The following is a 23,786-nucleotide window of genomic DNA, read 5'->3' on the forward strand; positions in this document are numbered from 1 at the left end:
ACATAACTAAACATCAAGATGAGTCGAACAGTATATCACATGTGCAGGGGCAGACTAACTAACTTGAGGGCCCCTAGGCAGAGGCTAGTTTCAGGCACCTCCTGACCTTGCTGTTAATACAAAATGCCCTACCTCTCTGCAACTTACCTTCAGGTAGTGACTCACAGCAAATGTAAAATGAAAATCACCATGTGGCATTTGACACACACACAATATTAATTTTATATTACTGCAAATCAGGAGCCATTGACGTTCACTTTGAAACACCAGTCAGGGTTTTAGACCACATGATTTCAGCAACTGTGACTGTTGGAATAAGCAGTGTGACTCAGTTGCAAACAGCACAGCATGAGCAACAACATCACCTCCAACAAACACTGAGGCCTATTGCTGTCTGGTCAGTCAACTCACAACACGCACAAAACCTTAGGCAAATGCTCAACACACAATAGTATTATTATATATATATATATATATATATGTACATATACATATACATATCCCTGCCTTCATAAGCTTTTCATTCTGGTGTTTTTTGCAGCAAAATCCTTTATGATTGCTGTAAAATCCAGTTGTTGAAGCGTACTATTTCCAGGGCCATCAGTGTTATTTTTTTCCTGTTACATAATAGACCCCAGTCTCATTTATGATAAAACCTGCTTTAATAAATTGTGCACCTTATTGTCAAGTATAAACCATTTAAAGTATACGCCTGAAAATAAAATCATAAAAAAAAATTTGGCTATGACGTTTTCTATGACGTCCCTAAACGGACAATGACGTTCCTACACTTTCAACTTACCCTTCACCACTTCGGTCGCTGATTAATCGGTTATTTATTGTATTTATGGCAAGCCAAGAAAATTGTATTTTTGTCAGTCCCGCCGAAGAGACATGCACGAACGAATGCTATTGCACTGTTCACTTCTAACTGCTGACTCTGCTGCAGTCTATCCCGTATAAATCGCGTATACAGTATGCTTATTTATTAAAATAAAAAAAAAAAGTTCTTTGTATCTACTCTTACCCTCGCGCAATGTACTCATTTGCATCGGTTAGGTGGTACAGACTGCGGAGAGTTAATACCATCGCGTGATTGGACAGGTACGCTGAGGCTGTTCTGTGGACCAGTCACGTCGCGTCTCTCTCTCTCGCTGCTGTACTCACGCAGTTTTACAGTTTGAGGCTCAACAGCACAGCGCATGGAGAGACACAGAGAGCCCTGGGGGTATCCTGGGTATCCCCGTATGTCCTCAATTGCAAGTGTAGTTCTTCGCTGCAGGTATTGTAAGCTACATCTGTAAAGTAACGATAGTGTAATTTCCTAAGAAGTTATAGAACTGCATTTAAAGTAATTAATCCAGGGTCTTTCCCCACCTAAGGCAGGGCGCTACGGCCAGTCGAATAGCCTATTCATTAATCCGTCCCTGCAAATGTAGGGTCTTCCTCGTACCGGTGAGTCAGGAGATGACGGACCAAAAAGAAACAAAATGTGTATAAAGCGTTCGTAAGAAACTTATGAACACTGTAAGTTGAAAAAAAACTATAAGTACTGTACAGTACACTTCTGTGACCGATTCTGATTGACACCATGATCCTCCTCCTCCAGCCAATGGCTGATTTTCAAAGAGCTATATTTTCACCACGCCGGCAGCAAATAGTGCAAGCCAGGGGCTAACTAACCAAGTGCGAATTGTGTGTACATTTTTGGGAGCTGCAATCAGACCAGGGATTTCTCAGGAAAAGGCACGTTTTGACGAATCTCATCCTGTACCTCGCCTTATTATACTGAAGATCTCATTTGGCTGCTTTACAAATACTAGGCCTTACACATATAATATTATGTGCATATAATACACCTACAGAAGCAAAGGCAGAGGTGGGGATCGAAAGGACTTCTTTATTCTTAAATCATAGTGCAACACTATCAAACGACAGTTGCTGCCACAAATGAAAGCATAACTTCTGTTATAGTTTACATATCCCCTATCAATAGTAACAGTATAATACATAGCTTCTTGAGCAGGTCACTGTTGGTGCAGAGTTCTCTTGTTCTCGTAGTCAGACTAGCTGCACGTCAATGTTAGCTTCATTGGCTGTATGCGCTTAGATTACACACTACAATCATTGGGTTATTTTATTTCTAATTAATCTAATTGTTTAATAAGGGGATTTTTTTTCTCTTGTTCTGTAATTTCTGTATTTAGAAAATCCATCGCAGTTGTGTGCGATTTACATTGAAATATTGTATACTTATTTGTGTTAGCTTGTAAAGCTTACGTTCAGCTTTTGCCATTTTCTAATAATTACCCGTTTTTTGAGACGTTTGTTTCATTAATCAAATCCAAATTAGGGCGATTAACGACTAGCGGTTTAGACACAAGAGCGATCAACGGTGAATGCTTAAGAGCGCGGTTCTCTCACAGTCGGACCTCCACGCGTGCTCATTAGCAACTAACGGTTTACATAATAATCTTTACATAGAAAAATAAAGGAAAACCATAATGATTATATATATATATATATTATATATAAACTATCCTGATGTCACATACTCACGTATTCACTATATTAGAATAAAAAGCAAACCGTGTTTTATAAATTCCGGATCGACACCAAAACACCGGTAAGCAACGGCTTTAATTAAGTCGATTTCGACCAAAACCTGCAGCCACATTTGATAATCCGGACTCGAATGTAATGGCTGAGTTCCTTACTCTTTCTTGCAAACACAATTCTCAGTTTTCCTAGCTGCTGAATCCGTGTTAATACTGCCCAAGTAGGCAGCACATCGCACACCGTTTACAGTATGTTTAATAGAGGAGGAGTTGTTTAAGTGGTTTATGTAAAGGGGGATCCCTCGATATAGTGCGGCAGTAATAAAAAATACTCCTGATTGGCTCCACAAACCTATTCAGATCTGTAAACTGTTACCATGGTGCCGACGTCTATGGGGCAACGAGTTATGGCAAATCGGGCACAGGGAAGCGACATTAATTAACTGCGTTGCAATAGTAAATGCAACAGGCGACTGAAACGTAATTTTGGGCCAATGTTCCATTAGGAATTGCGATGAATTTAAATAATTTATACCATATGTCAGAATATCCCAGCGTTGGGTGGCGTGAATACAAATAGATATTATTCAAACTGTTCGACGCTGTCATAGAAAACAGTACAACTACTAGAAGCGGGGCAGTTTGAGTAGCATGTGCGGTAGTTGTGCCACGTCTTATGAAAGGAATGGATGGGACTCAAGATCCTAAGGGGTACAACCAGCGCTACAGGCGAATCCGATCGTGCTTATGTTTTTTTTTCAGTAGCTCAAAAATGAACATTTCATATGGCTACTTTGCACAGTCATAAATCTGAAGAAACAAATGTTCGGAAAGGAATAAAGATATGTATTACATTACGCCTCCTTTCATCTGTATTGTAATAAAACAGCATTCGCATTGGGTCGAGAATTCTTGCATAACAAGGAAAGGGCTTTTCCTCTGCTCCCCGAGATCACCTGCCGCAGACGGTGTGCTACCTCCGCCACCCCGCCCGTAGCGAAGGGTTCCTAGTGCTGTGCCGACGTCACTGACAGCGGCTCTGTGTCTTTACTTAGTCCTTCCACGGGGTTGACAGCCAAGTCACGTGACAGTGGCTTTCGGCACAAAACGAAACGCAAGACAGCAGAGAAGTGTCCGCGAAGGGCACGTCAAGATAAATACATCGCCCGCTCTGCAAATCTGGATCGGATACTTGGCTACACAGTGGGCATCAAACCTCGGCATAGCCAGTTTTCTTACTCGATAACAGAAACTATGGACGATGGCTACCATTACACTCGCAGTCCAGTTTGGGAAGAGCTGGTGGGTATCTTTCATTTAGTTTTCGGGAACAAGCGTGCTCAATTTCAAATATCTGCCCGTTTGTTTTCACCTTTCGCTAGTGACACATTAAGATCTTTTGGCCTTCATTTAAACTTAGCTAGCCTGCGGTTTGTCCAGGAGATTCATATACTGTATACTGTATTAAGGAAAATGTTAATTACAGTTAGTTTCCAAGACACGCGAAGAACTCGATGAACTAGTACCTGCACTTAATGTAAAATGTCTTTACCGACAGTTCCTTGTTCAGATATTCTGGTTATCCAAGTGTTTGCCAGTCCCGATGACTTAATTGCGAAAGGGATTAGAACGGCTTGCAGAAAAAAGTACACGTCTTGTGTCTTGTGGACGAGCAGGTGTCCGAGAGGAAGACAGAAAGCCTCTGTCGTGTTGAAGACTCCTGGGAATTGTTCCAACTCGTTAGAAGTGGCGCGAATGCGACGAAACCCAGTATTTCAGTCTTGCTTGTGTGGGTGTCGGTCATCGATGTGTGCAAGCGTGTGTTTGTCTTTAATGCTTCATCTGCTTTCCAGGGTCAAGCGAAAACAAGTTGGCTTGCTCTGCGGGAGTTATTTGCGACGTGTTTCGCTTTCACAAATCAGTTAAGGGGGAATGTGGAAAGGATTTTCGCCTTGGTCCTTGTCATTTTTTTGCATTTGTACCAGCAATTATGCAGGCTCGCTTGGAACCCAGTATTCCAATGTCGTATCCCTGTTTTAACTGCATTTTCATGGAAGTCAAGAAATTGTTTCAGGATTTTATCTGTTATCACTTTGTATTAAACGGGATCGAGAGTGATACAGGGTGGCGTGATGTGGCACCGCAGTGTTGTGAGTCTTTTGTGTAGCCTAAAAGGGTTTAAAGATTTATAATTCATGATCAATAAAAGTATACTAAACATATTTATATTTTCCTTTATAAACACCTCATTTGAAATGAATGTCTGATCCCGCAAAGACGCAAATGGCTAAGAAAATAAACACATAGTATAAGAAAACATATTTTAACATGAATATTATGAAGGAAGTTTTGAAGCTTTTCTGGGAACAATGCAAAATATTTTATCTATACCTCACACGTTCAGTAAAATTTGTTAAAAAGTCTGATAAGCAACTTGCAGACAATATTTATAAAATTATAAAGCTTGCAGAAATCACCATCTAGGTAACGGATCCACACTAGTAAAAAAAGAATAGCAGTTCACTTAAATGTATAATTATTACTGGGCTGGCACCTTTATCCAAGGCATCTTAAAACATTTGAGGTATAACTGGTTATACTTAATTTGTTTTTCCAATTGAAGCGCCAGCAGGTGAAGTGACTTGATGGTCAAACAGTATCAGTACTGGGATCCGGACCCACAACCTCAAGGTCTGAAATTCGTAGCTGTATCTACTGTGTCCACAGAAAAAATCTTATGCCTAGTTATTAAAAAAAATGAGTATTTCATTTTACTTGTTGATAATATCCAGATAGACAAACTCACTCAGCAGTATGATCCAGTAATTATAATAATAATTATACATTTTATTTATATAGCCGTGGATATGGGATTAAAGACTACAAGACCACATCTTATTCTGCACATGGAATTCTGATGTGATGCTGAGCAGGTCATTTAACCTGCCAGTGCTTCAGATTTAGAAATAGTGAAACAATCCATATGGTGTAATTGCAGGTTCTTTTGGATAAACTCATATTACACATTTCTTGTTAGGACTGCAGCCAAGGCTCCTCACAATACAGAGCAGCATGAAGCTGGCCAGTGTGTATTTTTCTTTTTACGTAGAAAAAGTTGACAGTTTTTATAAGATATACATATAAATTAGTGATGAGTTTTGGATATACATATAAATTAGTGATGAGTTTTGGAGACAGGGCAGAGGAAGTTCAGAGGTGGAACAAGGGAAGTTACAGTAGGCAGCATAAAATGAAGGGTGATTGCACAATGCTAGCTGGAAGAGCTCTTTGAGCCCTGTGTGCATAAAGCAGTATCACTACGGTTTGGAACACCTGTGATGATAAGAAAGTCCATAAGGTACTTTGGGCAATAAACACCTGTAATGATCCATAGGGTTCTCTGGGCACCATAATAACTCAGATGTTGAGGTAGGCTTTTCACCCACAGGCATCCTTCATAATGTGTGTGATCTTTTTATTTGCTAAAGAGATGCGGTAGCTACCTGTGTCTTTCAAAAGAAATGTGCCATTAAGATTGTAGTGACCTTGAATTTTTTTAAAAAATTTTATTGTAATCATTCCATACAAATAGATCAGTTTTTACAAATAAATAGGATTGAAAACAAATCAACCCCCACCCCTGAGAAAGAGAGCATGGCCAACGGACTAAAACCTAAAAATAAATAAATTGAAGAGTTTAATAGGCGGATACAGATAAATGGAGAAGAAAAAGAAATGGGGAGAGAATCTACTTCCTCAGTGCTTTAAGTGGTTATTCTAAAATATTATTGATTAGATCCTGCCAGGTTTTGAAAATGTTCTGCACAGATCCTCTAAGTAAGAATTAGATTTTTTCCAATTTCAAATAATATAAAACATCAGTTACCCACTGACTAAAAAGAGGAGAGTTAGGATTCTTCCAGTTTAGCAAAATAAGTCTGAGTGCCAATAGTGTAGTGAAGGCAATCACAGTTTGTTTGTCCTTCTCCACTTTAAGCCCATCTGGAAGAACGCCAAACACAGCTGTTAGTGGATTAGGAGGGATTGTGACACCAAGGCTGTCTGAAAGGCACTTAAAAAATTTTGTCCAGAATGATGTTAATTTGGTGCAGGCCAAAACATGTGACCCAGTGAGGCTGAAACTTGATTGCAACATTCGCAGGTTGGTTCTTGCCCTTGAAACATTTTGGACAATTTCAAGCGAGACAGATGTGCTCGATATATAATTTTGAGCTGAATAATTGTATGCTTTGTGCATAGACCCCTTTCAGTCTGGAGGTAAGTTAAGAAAACCTTTGGGTAATAGTGAAGGAGGTAGTTTGGCCAGTGAAATAGGCAGAGAGAATGTGCTATAAACAGAGAGCAATATTCTGGTGTTATACTTTTGAGTAAGCAGAGGAGAACCCGTAACAAGTAAGTCTGGGGCTCAAATGTGGTTAATTAGGCCAGGCTTTCTTTTGCTGTGGTCATTGCTGCCTTGTTTTTTTTGGTTTAGTAAAATCATTATAACTTGATATATATTTTTAGTGTGAGGCTAGACTAGTGCACAAAAGATGCAGACAGACACTTTATGCACAAGACCATGTCAGTTTTATGTATAATACGTAGTAGCCAAGTGAACTGACATTGCCAAGATGAGAAGTTAAAACATATATTACCAAACTTTACTACCTATAAACCTGTTCCATTTAATACATAAGTATTGTTCGTACTACAACATGTTTTTTCTTGTTGTTTATTATACTTTTAATTAGAAAAAAGGCAGTAACAATAAAACACAACCTAATCAAGCAAGTGAAAATAACACAGCAAGTTCAATAGTGTCCTTAAAAGAAAATCCATCAAATTCAGCACTCAACCTTCACTTAGCAAAGACTTGTATGACTAGAGTGCCATGTCTAAAATGGTTCTTTGTATAGAATACAATGCAAATAAAGTAAAAAAGTTTTTCCTTTTGATGCAAAAAAAAAAAAAACTACAACAAACAAACTTAAATTGCTAAAAAAAACTTTAGTGACAATATGGATCTCCCCATGGGTGGTTTGGTGCCATGAGAAATTAGTGATGGAAATACTTTTTCAAAGAAAAAGTTAAATGCAATGGGCAAGAATTTATTTTGGATTTCTTTTTTGTTGTTTTTAAAGAAAATAAAAGAGAAAGCTCGCCACACATGGATAGATCACACTGTACTATTTCTTGCTACTAGCTCCAAGCCAGAACCACCCCTCACCCTCCCAAGAGAGGGGGTGGGGGTTAGACTAAAAGTTAAATGGTCTGCGCTTTGCACTCAGTGCTGTCTTTTTAGACACTAGTTTCTCAACACCTGAAGTGGATAAGCGTGTCAGAAAATGGATGTAAGGAACAGACATATGTAATAGACAGCCAGTCGTTAGATGGAGGGGGTGAGTGCAAGAAGACTGCATGTTGACTACGTAGTTGAACTGCTAACTGGTGATTCAGTTACACAGATGTTTATGGTCTAATTGCATGTGTTTACCTCAGGATCATCTATAGCTTCTAAATCAAAGATACTTTTGATTTCTTTTATACAGTATGTTATATTGATATTAATATTACATTGAACATTTCTGATATTGATTGGTTAATCAGTAGGTATTAATGATGGTAATATTATTATATCTGAAACTCCTTTTTTCAGGTAGTGTAGGTCATCTGTAAATTTTTCCTAATTAACATCTAACTGACTGAAAATCAGCAGATACAAAACAATATTCTAATGACAATTATTGGCATTTATCTGCTATATTTCTATTGCAGTTTCCTCTTAAGGACATTATTAAATTTTTGCTGTGGCATAAAGTGCAAAAAATTTATACTTGCATAAATGTGTTTGTAATTTGCTGCTTGTGATTCCGGTAATTGCCATTACTTGTCCAATTATCCATTTTTGTTTCTGTTTTTGGCGATTTTAGGGCCATAGTGTGGTGGAACTGATTCCAACAGCTGTCTGACAGATAATTGCTACATAGTGCATTTGCATAACCTATAAGGCCAGTTGCTGTAAAGGCAACAAAAGCGGGGAAGTTTAATGCCGTAGATATTCTGATGGTAACATTAAGTCCTTTGGTGCAGCTAGTGTAAAGGTTGCCAGATGAGTGAATGAGCACAAATAATGAGAATATCTCCCACACCTTCAGTAAGAATTTGTTTAGTAAATAGAAAAATTAACCTATTTTTGTTTCAATTGCAGTATTTTAGTATGGTGCAGAACACCAATATAACAGACCAATACTAGCTGGATTCTAATTTTTCTTTGATCATTTGGTTCACTAATCATACATAACACTTTTGAAAGAAACAAGTATATAAAATATACAATTAAATTATATGTATTAGTTAGCAAATTTTGTTTAAAAGCCATTTGCTAAATTTTGATGATTATGAAATAAAATAAATAAAAAAACATTAGCCACATATTTATTTAGGTATCTGATATTACATATGCCATTTTTAGAATTCTAGTGATGTTTTTAAGAAACTGAAGTTATAATTTTAAACTTTTAGCTAAATAATTGTGCAGGAGCAAATCAGACATATGAACTAATAAAGAACAATTCAGGTTAGAAAATAAAAATAAACAGGATACAGGTAGGATCTGAACCATGATGTTACTGACTTGCAGATAGATATACTACTATCTGCACCACTTTGTAGCCGCTCGTAACTGGCACTAAGATAGCCTTTTCTCACCATTAAATATGAAACATCATGTTTTTTTTCACATTTAGTGAAAGCTGGTTTTCCTGAGGTTGTCTGCAAATCAGAAAGAATTTCTTGTCAGTCAACCAGTGAGTTATTCAAGGTGGTGTATCATCATACGAGGGTAAATCAAAAAGTAAGGACAATTTGAAAATTACGTGGTAATTGCAATGGATAGAAGCTGATGCTATATAATGTTTGCAATGGCTTATGGATAGTTAAAACACGCAGAGCACAGCGCTCTGCCATTAATGTAGTTGAAGCCAAGGTCAAATGAACATGGATGCTCCGATATGCCAAGCAATATTAAACAAAAAAATGTTCTAAGTTTATTGCCCAATTTCTGTTCTCATTCTTACAAGAAAAAGTATGGTAAGAAAACATATGTGTATTGCTAATTTTTTCTTCTGTCTACCAAATCGATTTTTTTATATTCTGCCTTTTTAGACAGTCAATAAAAAAACTTAACAGATCTTTTTAAGAGTTTATTCCTGTATATTTAACCATGTTCACTTACATTCATGTAAATTATGTGCTATATAGTATATTAGGACTCTGAGTCTCTTTTCTGAAATAAGCACTGTTAACAAATATAATTTGAACTTAATTTCCCAAGTCTGTCAAGTTTCTTTTTGCTAATGCAGAGAAGGAACAAAATTAAAATTGTTGCAGGCTAACATAGCACATCAAGCTGAAGAACTGATTCAGCACCCAGTAATTTACACCATTTTGTAGCACGGAAACAAAAACACTTAGAGAACAACACTTTGTGAGTAACAGTGAGATGACAAAAAATGCATTGAACAATTTTCATTTTCATACTTATACTGGTAATGTATTTGAAAAATGCATATAGAAGATAATTTAGCATTGACCAATAAAACATACCTACTGACTGATAGAGAAAAATGGTTGACCTTTGTTAATAATTTTAATTTTGCTCTTCTGTGGTAAGCTTTCTGTTTCCACCTTTTGAACAACCTTTGTTTGAAACGTTACACACATTTTTTAGCTCCTTAATTATCAATAATTGTCAAAAGCTTTATCTTGCAGGCTGGTAATACATTATCATCATTGATAAAAATATTATGGTTCTCAATTAATTCCAACTGTTGTGTTGTAGTATAGTATTTAGTGTAATGAATGAACTTAGTTACACTCATAATTGTAGACACGGAAAACTGATGCACACATTCATTTTGCATCATCTTGAAGACTTAACAGACCTAGGCAGTAAATTTGAGAAACTTTCACCTACTCCTTATGTCCAGTTAGATTTTTCTGAGTACTACAGTTTAATTTCCACATCCCAAACATATATATGTATTAGACTAATTGGCGATTCTGTAGTGGGATGTGCTTAAATCGTGATTTGAGAATACTGTTATGTTGTATAAGAAGCTAAATTCTTCCATTTTCTCAGAGATCTATTCCACACCATATATGAAATATGTATAAGCTAGTAGAACTGATTATAAAAATAGTTATACAATTAAGGAACATTAAGTCAAGTCATATCTTTGTATGAACACTTTATATTTATAATCCTCACTGTAACTTTTTAGAAAATGTATCACTGACCATATTCAGTGAGCTAGCCATTATTTTTATAGTAAAATATTCATCTATCCATCCTTCTAACCTATTTATCCAGGGCAGGGCAGTTTGCCTGTTTTGTGATCTCCATCTCTCTTCTATTCTCTTCTTCATTTGTGTTGATGCCTGTCAGTGGCCACAGAACCCCAATCTATTGCTTAGCTTACTTATACGAAGAGTTGTCCCTGCCTTTCAGGAATACCAAGAGATAGTTATTATTATTTTTCTGTATTTTTTAGTGCTTCTCTGTCAATATATAATTAAATTCATGAAGTTAAATAAATAATACACTGTTTGGCAGAGATAGCATTTGGGCTGTTGTCCAAAAACAAGTCAGTATGATGAGTTGAAATAAAAATCCATCATCTCTATTTCTTGGCGGCACTAAATGCAAGGGTTTAGGGGGCAACTTACAATAATCATTTAATGAAACCTACACATCTCAGGATGTGAGATGGAACTACAGTACATATAGAAAACTCACACAGACATGAGGACATCTCATTTACTTATGGTGAATAGTCCCCTAATGTCCAGTGTTTGTGCTTTAAAGGACAATCATCTTGTGCTCCTACTTAACTAACTGCAAAAATATTAGGACACAAAAAAATCTTACAATGTATTTTACAAGTAATATAATTTTTGAAACCCTAAAAGTGTGTATTTTAAGTACAGTGGACACTGGATATAGTATTTTCCTACACACAAAAGAAGAAGTTATGCCAGGGGAACCTTGTCTGTTACAGCTAATATTAAAAGGGGTTGTAATAGGTTCTTTATTGTAACCTTTACAGAGCCCCAAGTGGTATGCCTATTTTGTGATCCCCTTTTGTGATTTTCTGGGACCGGCTGTTTTTTATTTTTATAAACTTAATCAGATAACCAGTTAACTGACATTACAGTTGCATTTGTAGATGACATTAAATTACTTGGATTAGCAGATACCATTTGAGATACATATGTAAATCAATAAGTGCATTTTAAATTGGCAAATTATGCTTAATGTAAATGCATATAATTAAAGGAAAAAATACTCAAATTAGATTTTAGCCATTATTAAGGTGTCATTGTGAACTGATTTCCCACAAGCAGGCATCCAACAAAAGCAATTTTAAAGGAATTTTTATGGCGCTTTTCCACTGCATTGACTTTTTTAGGAACCAGGGACTTTTTAGAAACTTTGTAGCATTCCCAGCACAGGAATTCGGGCCATTTGTAGTTTCCGGTACTTTTTTTTAGTGCCCACTACTGGTTATGTACTTCTCCCTAAACCAGGGACTATCACGGGTGGACCTCGGGCGATAAATTGTGCTGATTGGTTGACCACAAGCAGTGGTACCATCTTAAAAAACTGTTAATAGTTTGGACTTCAGAGAGTTATTGGTTAAGATGGAGTGCCACACTTTGCACTGCATCACTCTTCATAGTCACCTCCCTGGTGTGCCATGCCATTCATCACATAGAAGGAATAATATCCCCTGTGATTGAAGTAGTGATTGCTTCAAAGGCAAAAAGGTGCAGGTTTCCCCCATGAACTTCTGATTACACAGTATCACTCTTTGTAGTTGCCTGCATTGAAGCAATGGGTAGGGGTTTCAGGGGGTACCCCCATGAACTACTGAATGTGCCTGACACCACATTACTCTTTTTTGCATGTCAGATATTTTGTATAAAGGTTACAGTTCCTGTTCTATGGTGGAAACACAACACTCTAATGTGGCCAGGGACTACAAGTGGCCTGGGGCCTACATCATACACGATTCATTGGTTCCTGAAAACAAAGTTCCTGCGACAGGAAAACACCTATGGAATGCTTGCCTGTATATACATGAAGTCACAACTGGCAATACTGTATGAATAAGACTTTATATTGGTTAGATTACACAGTAGATTGCTATGTAGTGCAATGCAAAGGCATTCAGTGTCTTACAGTTGAATAATGGAAATATTTGAGGTTTGCCTAATTCCAGAATAAATATCTATGAAAGTTTTCAGGTAGACTTTTGTTAGCAGCCATAAAACCAAGTTACATATTGAAGAGCCTGTTGGAGATTTTAAGGAAAAGGTAATTAAAAATTGCATAACAGTAAAAGTAACTTACCCAAATTCTGTAGATCTACCTGTCGATATTCTGAACCTACTTCCTCCTTTATAGGGTCTCTGGGATCTGTAGCCTGTCCCGGAGGAAAGTCAGAAAAATCTAATCATTGGCTGAGTTACAGTTGTACAGTAGTTCATCCTGATAAAGTTTAGAGACAAAAGTGCACCTATCATACACATATTTGGATGAGAGAGGCAGCCATCTTGGACTACATCCACTCTGATATAGAAAGAAAAATCAAGTTCCACACATTCAATGTCAGGATTGAATTAAACTCAGGTTTAAGGTTCAAGGTTACTGAGTTTTCCATAGAGCACAATCAAACAGTGTATTAGAATGAATGTACCACCCAGGCACTGCCTAGATCAAGGATCTCTAGCTGTGATCCCAGAGTGCTACGGTGGCTGCAGGTTTTCATTGTAAACATTTTCTTAATTAGTGACCAGTTTTTGCTGCTAATTAACTTCTTTTCCCTTCATTTTAATTGACTTGTTTTTTAAGATTTTCGCCTCCAAATTGCTTCATTTTATTCCTTAAACGGCACCCAAACAGACATTAGATTTAAAGTGAGGCAATAGATGACAAGTTAAGTCAGGGCCTCAAACTCCTAACAGTTCCTTAAGTAGGAGCCAGTTCTTCTTGTTAAGTAAACCTGTTATTAAATTCCATGGCTTGTTGTTGCTCACATTCTGCCACTGTTAGACATTTCCAAAACTGTTGATTTTCTTTTTTCTAAGAGCAATGTGAAAGTGTGTTGTGAACCAGAGCAGATCAACATTATTGAGATCTTCACCCTTCTTTATTGTCAGATAGTGAATGACAAGACACAAGTTGCTGGTCATATGTTGACTTGTTTTGTATCTCTTTATTTGGCTGCTGATTAAGGAAACAAGCAAGGTGATTAATATTAAGGCAAAAGAAGTTAATTAGCAGCAAAAAACGGTCACTAATTAAAAAAGTTGGTCAGAATGAAAACCTGCAGCCACAGAGTTGGAGACCCATCAATTAGATCAAACCATTGCTCCAAACTGAGCAGCTGTGCCAAGTGGTAGTTTTCAAATGATTTTGCAAAATGAGGCCATTGCTTTATGTAGGTCTACAACTTCCATAGTATTCGCTCAGAACACTGTATAGTTGAAACACATTGCTGTTTATGTTCCATTTCATTCATCATTCAAGTGTGCACTTCACTGCTTTTCTTTTCAAGATATAATAATAATAATAATAATAATAATAATAATAATGCATTTTATTTATAGGGGCACTTTACATTAGCAGTAAATCTCAAAAGTGCAACATAAAAAGTTTAAACAAAGGCAAGGCAAGATAAAAACAGAGATAAAACAACAATACTTGTAGCATTCTTGTTAATAAGCTTTCCTAAATGGAAAAGTCTTTAGCTGTTTTCTAAAACAGCCCACAATCTACTGTGTTCTTAGGCTCTCAGTAGGGCATTCCAGAGCCGCAGAGCAGCGGCTGCAAAGGCTCGGTCTCCCATTATATGAAGTTTGGTTACAGGGGGGGCGAAGGCGGTAGGTATTTGTAAAATGGAGGTTTCTTGTAGTGGATTGTAATAAAGGGAGTTCTTTAAGATATTGTGGAGCATTTCCATGAATACAATGATTAAGGAGTAAGGCATTAACATTATTGTGATGTTAAAGTGAAAATGTTAGCTGAGCGGCTACAAGTTCTGAAGGGCACTGAAAATGTCTACTGACAGCCCCATTTTAATCTTTTTCACAACTTCTATATTGGCTGGTGCCCAAGCAGTGTGTCCTTACTATTGTGAAAGGCTGATAAAGCCCAAACCTGACATGTGTGTTTGTGGAAGAGCCTTTCAGTATTGCTCAAAACTGTGGATTGCAAATATTCTACTGTCTGCAGGGTTCATTTAATAATCAGAGCCAGAACTCTTGAGTAAAATTATGCTACACCTATATTCAGTCCTATATTCAAAATATGCGGAATATTATCTTTTGAAAAATGTGTTAATAAGAAAAAACAATATACATAATAATACTTCCCAACTAAATCATTAGGCAACTTTTATAGTCACTTTCGGTAAAATGTCATTTTTAGTAATCAGTAAATCAAACATGCTGGTATGGTGAAACACAAAAAATGAATAGCCATCTTACTCAAGCAGACTTTTACAGTCCCTTGTGCCTTTCCTTATTTAGAAAAAAACATAATGCTCGAGGTAATTTTTTAATTGCTTACATATGTTTTTTTCCAGTACGTTTTTTTTTCCATTTTCATAGTAGTTTTTCTATAATATCATATAGGTCATAATATTTTTTTGAACTTTTGTACTACTCACCCAGTGTTGCCAAGTTTCTTTGCTTTGATCATTAAACTCATCAGAACAGAATATCAGCTTCAGTGCTGGAACACTTTTTAACTGATAGCAACAACAGTAAAAAAAAGTAAGTTGATAAGGCTTTTGGATTTTGTTTCACAGTTCGTCTGGTGCTTGAATGGCTGCAATTTTTAATCTGCAAGAGGGGATTTTTTTTAAGAATGTATTTATAAAGACAACTTTACTTAAGACGGCAGGTCCCCAGGGCAAAAAATTGAAAGCCACAAATGTGAAAATAGGAGAACAAAAATACAGAATATATCCTTTAATTTTTAATTGAAAAAGTTAGAAAAAGCATCATGCTCATTGTTAATGCATGTGCTGTGATGCATTCTAGCACTCCAAGGAACAGGACTTAAATTTTGTAAACATCAGTGATGTACTCAAGATGTGTACTAGGCATGCCTTGTTAACTGCTTACTCGTTCAAATTCACAGGTTCAGTGGTTATTACAGGCAAAAATGGACCACAGAACTTAATTATCCACAGATTTTTTACTTTATTTATTTTAGTTTAGTTTTTAGGAGTAAAGACTTTAAAAGCTTTTATTTTTTTCCTTTAGTTGCCAATAAAAAGTCTTTTTGCTGGCCACTAACTTCAGTCATTCAGAATTATAAAGAAAGATGGCTCAAACCATCCACTTTATGATGTGTTCTAAATGCTTCTGTTACATCCCATGAAAAGAGTAGAATAATAAAATTAAATATCACAGCACAAGTTCATTGTACTACCTGCAACCCTTCATGGCAATGGTGTATGCAGCTTTGATTGGACATCTACAGCAGAGTAATTCTGGAATGATTTTAGGAACTTGACCATAAATTCTGGCTAGTCAAATTAGCCTTGGCAGTTAGTAGGGCAACCAGTAAACATCTTTGGGATGTCATAGGACAAGATATTCACAGTAGTATTATGCATTATGTCACCACATGATTTTGTAAGGAATTTGGAACTCAATTGGGGATCCATAAGCTAGCATCCTTGTACCTTATATTTACTCTTTGTTGAGTCCATGTCTTGTAGAATTCAGTCTGTTCTGAGTGCAAATGATAAGCAATTTACTATTAGGTAGTTAAACTAAATAAAGTAGCAACTATGTACGTGTCTCACCTACTAAAGCCACTCTCTGATCTTTTCTAAAAAGAAAATTAAATATTTGTATGCTTGTTAAGCAAACATTTGCTTTTCTTTTATATCCATCCATTTTCCAACCCGCTGAATCCGAACACAGGGTCACGGGAGTCTGCTGGAGCCAATCCCAGCCAACACAGGGCACAAGGCAGGAACCAATCCTGGGCAGGGTGCCAACCCACCGCAGGACACACACAAACACACCAAGCACACACTAGGGCCAATTTAGAATCGCCAATCCACCTAACCTGCATGTCTTTGGACTGTGGGAGGAAGCCGGAGCGCCCGGAGGAAACCCACGCAGACACGGGGTGAACATGCAAACTCCACGCAGGGAGGACCCAGGAAGCGAACCCGGGTCTCCTAACTGCGAGGCAGCAGCACTACCACTGCACCACCGTGCCACCTCTTTTCTTTTATATGTATCAGATTTTGTTTCTGCATGAAAAAAGTATTTTTGTTAAAACAGTTGTTAAATGCTGCAGTACAAAATATGAATTCTGACTATTCAGAAAATGCTTGTGTGGTGTTCCTATGTTCTCCTTCTTTCTGGATAGCATTTTCTTTTGGAACTTTGATTTTCCTCTCACATTCCAAAGAGGTACAGATTAAATAATTGTTTCATTTACATTGGCCCTGTATTGGTAAATGTGAATGTGTATGAGTGTTCCCTTTTCAACATTGGTTCCTGCCACGTTACACCCAATGCTGCCAGGATTCTCTTCAAGCCTATGACCCTTAATTGGATTGAGCATGTTTAATACTTGACATATAGCTGTCTTCTAGTTGGGTTAACACTGTAAAGAGAATATGCCATGTACAAATTGCACAACTATACAAAAAAGTACATATATGATGATATGTAGATTAGCAGTGTTGCTTTACAATTTAGAGCCTTGACTCTATCCTGGTCTCTCTACATTTATGAAGCCTACATAAAGTATCCTTCTGTGTTTCTGTATGTTTCCTTTTAAGTTCATATTCCTGATGTTTTGTTACAGAAGATACTAATTTACTGTGTAAAGCTTTTGTAGGTTTAACTAGGCAGGATGTTTAGTAGAAAGTGGGGTTTAGCTTTTACTTACAGTCTTGTTGCAATAAAATCAGTTGAGATATCAGACTTTGGAGTGATTGCTTGGACAAATGTGACATAGTTATTTTGATATTAATTTCCTCATAGTGCTTAGATGATTTTGCTTAGTTTTATGATACACTATTCTAGAGAAAGATTACCGATTGACAACTGGAGAAAGGGGGATTCTTTGTAATACACTATGGGGAGAAAGGCAACACTAGAGATCCAAAATTTGAGATGTAGTCAGTGTCATGACTTCACACATCCCTCTGGAACTGGACTCCCTGTTAATGACTTGACAGATTATTCTCTTTAACTACTGCACACATGACTTGCAGGATGTGTCCCAAGATTGAAGACATGATGTATTATTCCTGATATCTTGTTCCGGTGAGTAAAAACCCACTGATGACTTTTTCAGATCTTCATGTTTAATTTGTCTCTGCATATATATATGCTGTAATTAATATAAAACTTTTGAAACAGTCCCTAAATGTTTTAATGTGTAACACAACAACTTTTTTGATGGTTTGGGATTTCTGAGTATTTGTTTTTTATTGTAGCAAAAACTTATTTATATTATGGTCCTAAGCAGAAAAATTAGATTTTACTAATCATTCTCTTTTCCAGGAACCAGTTTTCAATGCCTTAAAGGGTATACCATTAATGTAACTGGGAATCTGATATTGTACATGCTCCTTTTGCATTAATAAAGCCTGATTGTCTTTTTGTGCTTGCTACTGTACTTTGTTTATAACTTTACTATAAAAATGTTGTTATAACAGAAACAAATGTCACCGTGGAGTCGATGTCTTCTGAAATGTTTTAAACTTATTTGCTTTACCAATAATGAAAAATTCATATCTTTGTTTTAAGTTTAATTGTGTAAACATCAGTTAACAACACATTGGGCAAAAAGTAGATATTAACTAGTGTCACTGAGCAGTTCAAATTAGGTTCCCTGTAATAAAAAGAACACCTATGGCGATGCAATACAATGTACTACAATGTATGACACCTACATTAATTATATAGCAGTTTAATGGTCACCAGAAAATGTATGTAATACAAGGCATTCTTGACATTGTCATGCAGACAGTTTTGTCTATGTTTTAAAATAATAATAGTAAATTAATTTATTGTTTGATTAACATAAAACAAGTTGTATAACTTATTAAATAATGTGTATTTTCCTCATTTCAGACGCAAGTCATTCTAACTTTAATACTTTTCTCATTCACTGAATGTAGCCACTTCACAATAGCTAAACAAACATCCATCCATTTTCTAATACTGCTCATTCCAACATAGTATCCTAGGTTTTTCAGACCTTTATGCAAGTTTTGTGCACAAAGCAGGAAGTACCCATACATGGAGCTGTACATCAATATTTCTGCACATACATTCACTATTACTAAATACATATCAAGTTAATTTAGAGATGGCAGTAAAACAGGAGTAGCAGAATACAGAGTATAAATGAACACTGGAGAATGTATATGGAAAGTGCCAGGGCTTACATATCAACCCAGAAATCTGAAGCTATGAAGTACCTGCACCAGTCACTGTGTCACTATACCACCTACCAAGTTAATAATTTGTCAAATTATTCTCAAAATCACCATTACTGGGACTGCAGATAATGGAATATAATCATAAACGTCCTTGATTGATTTTCCTAATTTAAAACACAGATAGCGATTTTTCATGTATTATTTGCATTAACACTTTCCAGGTCTCTAAAATGACTTGCTTGATCAGTTTTATGATTTTAGCTTATTATGCAGTGTGAACAGTGTCAGTTATATAATGTAGTATGCAAGAAATTTAGGTAAAGTGATCTGAACAAAAGAACTCAGAATTAACCAGAGCAAACCTTTTCTGAAAACATTAATATTGCTCTCTAAATGAAAACATTTCAGAGTAAAGTTTGTTTGTAAATATTAACTCCTCAGATTGTTTCAAATTATAATGTGGCACTGCTGTAAGTGCTGGCTACTCATGCTGCTCACAGTGCTGTAGACCACAATCTGAACTTTAACCTGAGCACTACCCATGTAAAGTTTGCACATTCTTCTTATCATTGCTTGGGTTTTTCTCTGGGTACTTCAGTTTCCAACTGCATGCCAGATATGTGCATGATAAGTGAATTATCACCCATAAATTGTCCTGGTGTGAAAGTATGTGGGTGCATGTCTTACTTGTATCCCATTGGGGATTGGTTGATGTGTTACAGTTCTTACTGCTGGGATAGTCTGTAGCAAAACTGGATTTATTCTGTGAATGAACAGATTATCAACAAATATTCAAAATGGGACTAACATATAACCCCTGTGTTTAATAACCCAGTCAAATATGGTCCAAATACAGGATAATGTGCTGGGTTATTTTAAAATATATAAAAGCCCTTTATAAAAGAAAGCTTGAAGGAATAATATTTAATACTTATTTACTGAAACTTAAAAGCACAGCTAAAGCTAAAAATCCACAATGTATGCAGTAACAACTGTGGCAGCACAGTAGCACAAATTGTGAATGTTACTGCGTCAAGGATGGTTGTTAGCCATGTGGAGACAGCGCATTCTACTTGTAACTTTGTGGAAATTCTTCTAAGCACTTCCTACATTACCAACGACGTACCATTTAGCTTAAATGTCAACTCTAAACTGGCCTAGTGGGAGTTGTGACCTATAATGGATTAGTGCCCTTGTCTGAAGCTGCTTCCTGCCTTATGCCCAAATTGGACTTTGTGGGTTTGAATGTGTTACACAATTGAAATTATTGGGCTATACAGAGACGTGTATTTTTCTAAAAAGTAGAAAAATAAGAATTACACATACTGATATCCAATATGTTGATTAAAAAATGAACACCATTTTGATTCCAGCACCCACAAACGCAGTGATAAATCAAACTCTCCTTCTGGAAAGCTTTATGCAGAAAGTTACACACAACAGGTGAATTTAAATTGTTCAGTGTCCCATTTGTGAATGAAGGGAACCCTTGGAAATTACTTTTTGATCAGTCAGTAATATGCTTAGCTATGGGTACATCCTTCTTTAAGAGCCTCAATTACCACTTTAAAAGTGACACACACTTATGCCTTGACTCTGACCAGAACAATTGGGTCTAGAAAATAGATTAATGGAAGGAAATGAACCTAAGAGTTTTATAACAATTAAGTAACTTAATAATACATTAAAAAAGAAACTGAATCACTTAAGGATGAGCAGCCCACTTAGCCTATTATGTTCCAGACATAAGTGACTCACAAGAGTTTACAAAAATGGATACGGAAAATGTAGACTGTTATGTGATTTTCCATCTATTATAAAACCTATATGTCAGTCTAGCAATACCTGTAAAAATCCCATATACTTTTCTTAAATCCGTAGAACTCTAATATTTACGTTTATTTAAATGACAATTTTACTTAAAAAATGTTTTGATGAAAATCAAGCCATAAAACATACTATTAACCTCTATATGTTTACTTTTGAACAAATTATACTTATAAATAACTTCTGTGTCCCATTTGCTATTACTATTTGTGCTACTGAAATACAGCAGTAACCATACTTCCGTAACTAGAGTACATGTAGTTTACAGTATATGAATTACTCATGGTCACACAATAAGTCAGAATTGGGGAATAAAAAGCCAGCCATGAAATACTGCTTTAGACACATCTAGCACTACTGAATGACACCTTTACAAAGAACTAGCATTAAACCACAAAACTGCTAGCACTTTAAATCCGTTTCAGTCACTTTGCATAAACCCTTAGAGATGGCATCACCACAAGAAATCAAAGGAGACATTCTGTATGACACATACCTCTTCAACTAAACAATGAAACCCTTAGAAAATTCCTGCTTTCAAGACACCCTTTTGTACTTAGGAACTCCTGTACTAAATTGTGCAGCCACAGGCAGTGTGGTTTATTCGCTAGTGTGCAGCACATTTAACCACAAAACTGCCAATTTACTCCACATATACATTAAGATTCACCGTGTCAATCTGAGCAAGTCAGTACAACTGAAAAAATAAATGTTACGTAATGTTTTTAACCCACTTAATCCAGACCATGGTCTGGGAGAGGTGGGAGTAGGAGACTATCCCAGCTAGGATTGGGCGCAAGCCATGACAAACCTAGACAGGATGCCAGTCCATCACAGGACTACACCCACACACTTTGGACAGTGTGAGGAAACCTGAGCACCCAGAGAAAACCCAAGTAGACTCAAGAGAGAAAATGCAAACTCCACACAGGGTGACCCAGGACAAAAATAAATGAAAATGTTTGAATAAGTAGAATATCTCATAATATTGTAAAACTATTGCCAAATATACAATAACAGTTCAGGGATATGTTGCATTAAATCCATGAAATCACTGAACTAAATGGCCCAACTGTTACACATCTTTTGCACTAAGCTTTTGAAAACCCTTTACATGCGCTTATAAAACAATGTATACTAACCAGTTAGTCTTTGGCAAGCCATTTCAACATTTAGTAGTTTACTTTGACTAGTTATAATTACAGTTGAATGAGTCTAAATTCCATTTGAGACATCTAAAATATAATTATGACTACTTAAAATTCAAATTTGAGATATCTACTATATATTTAGACTAGTTAAAGTGGCAGATAGATATCTCTGTAATGAACTTGGAGATATATAAATTTGAGACTTTTCCTGTTGAGATTTACATTTAAATTGTTAAAATTCGAACGATAGTCTTTAATTACATTTTGACTAGGAATAATTGCATTTTAGATATCCAACATTACAATCTAGATATCTTTAAGATTTTAAAGTTATCAGCAAATCTTACTTTGACAAGGGAAAAATTACACTAGATTTTCTCAATGACTCAGTTTGTACATTTCAAAATGAAACTGAGGTTTTGGCGAGGCAAAAAGTAAGTTGAATGTCCAAAGCAACAATTAAAACGATTTATTAAATGTTCAAACCACATAGTATGACCCGTGCAGTAAAACTGTACAGTTTCAATTGTGTCACTAACAGGTACCACGAATCTGCATTACTTTTTTTTTATTTTATTGATTTGTCATCATTCCATACAAATAGATCAATTTTTACAAAAAATTGGATTGAAAACAAATCGACCCCCACCCCTGAGAAACAGAGCATAGCCAACAGATTAAAACTTAAAGCTAGTAAAATAAATAAATTGATGAGTTTAATAGGCGGATATAGGTAAATGGAGAAGAAAAAGAAATGGGAAGAGAATCTACTTCCTCAGTGCTTTAAGAGCTTAGATTTGATCCTGCCAGGTTTTGAAAAAGCTGCACAGATCCTCTAAGCGCGAACTTGATTTTTCCAATTTCAAATAATATAAAACATCAGTTATCCACTGACTTAAAAGAGGAGAGTTAGGATTCTTCCAGTTTAGCAAAGTAAGTCTACGGGCCAATAGTGTTGTGAAGGCAACCAGTTTGTTTATCCCTCTCCACTTTATTACAATAAGTTTTTCAATGATTTTTCCCCCAAAAGTTTGAAAGTAAAAACACCCAGTTGACACAGTAAGGTTTAGCTGAGATTTTCTTTGAAAGAAAGTGAATAGATTTTTTATGAAAGTAAACAGGGCACATAAAGTATTGTATGCAGAGAAGAGAAACAAAGAATTTCTCGCTCGCTGTATATTATACAAACCTGTAAAAAACATACAGTCAACTAACCGAGTTAGCCAAGTCGCGTATTTCACACAATTGCTACTTATAGCGCACTTCCCAAAGAAAGCGATCACACAATTGCTACTTATAGCGCACTTCCCAAAAAAAGCGATTTAATTGAACGACTACTGTACTGACGATTCTTCCCAGTTCTCAAGTTCGGAATTAGAAGGGAAACAAACGTTAGCGCGAGGTTAAAGCATCATTTCCGGGGGGTGTGATCAGCCACGCGAGTGCCGCCCACCTGTGTCCATTTCGAGTGTAGATCACGAAGGTGTACGTCTTCAGTTTGCCTCCCACGTTACTATAAAGGAGGCGGTGCTGCTCCCATACAATCTTTACAGAGATGCTGTGGAGAATGTTGCTCCCAAACTGTCCAGTTTTCAAACCGTGCTGCTCCTGTCAAAGTTTACATTGAGGGAAATGTAGTCAGCGTGGAGTTAGTAAGCTCCTGCGAGACAGTACGGCTACTGTTTGATTGGGCAGTGGAATCGCTTTACGAGCATCATCCCCTCCTTAGGTTTCCACAACCACCGCAACATGTA

The 23,786-nt window shown here is 36.4% G+C and overlaps 1 protein-coding gene and 1 long non-coding RNA gene across 2 annotated transcripts in view; one reads left to right on the forward strand and one right to left on the reverse strand.

The window, feature by feature from the left end:
- The first annotated feature begins 3,489 nt into the window (after positions 1–3,489).
- dgkh (diacylglycerol kinase, eta) overlaps positions 3,490–23,786 on the forward strand; it is a 482,906-nt gene continuing 462,609 nt past the window's right edge. The window contains exon 1 of the mRNA XM_028799661.2: positions 3,490–3,860. Within this exon, the coding sequence (XP_028655494.1) occupies positions 3,813–3,860 (48 nt within the window). The 5' untranslated portion in view covers positions 3,490–3,812. The remainder of the gene's footprint in view (positions 3,861–23,786) is intronic.
- Positions 5,727–7,162, reverse strand: LOC127527707 (uncharacterized). The gene is made up of 2 exons (XR_007934870.1): positions 6,821–7,162; positions 5,727–6,103 (listed from the first exon to the last, which is right to left on the reverse strand). It is a non-coding gene; the product is annotated as an uncharacterized LOC127527707 (long non-coding RNA).

Source organism: Erpetoichthys calabaricus, chromosome 4, assembly GCF_900747795.2.
Source record: "Erpetoichthys calabaricus chromosome 4, fErpCal1.3, whole genome shotgun sequence".
NCBI lineage: Eukaryota > Metazoa > Chordata > Cladistia > Polypteriformes > Polypteridae > Erpetoichthys > Erpetoichthys calabaricus.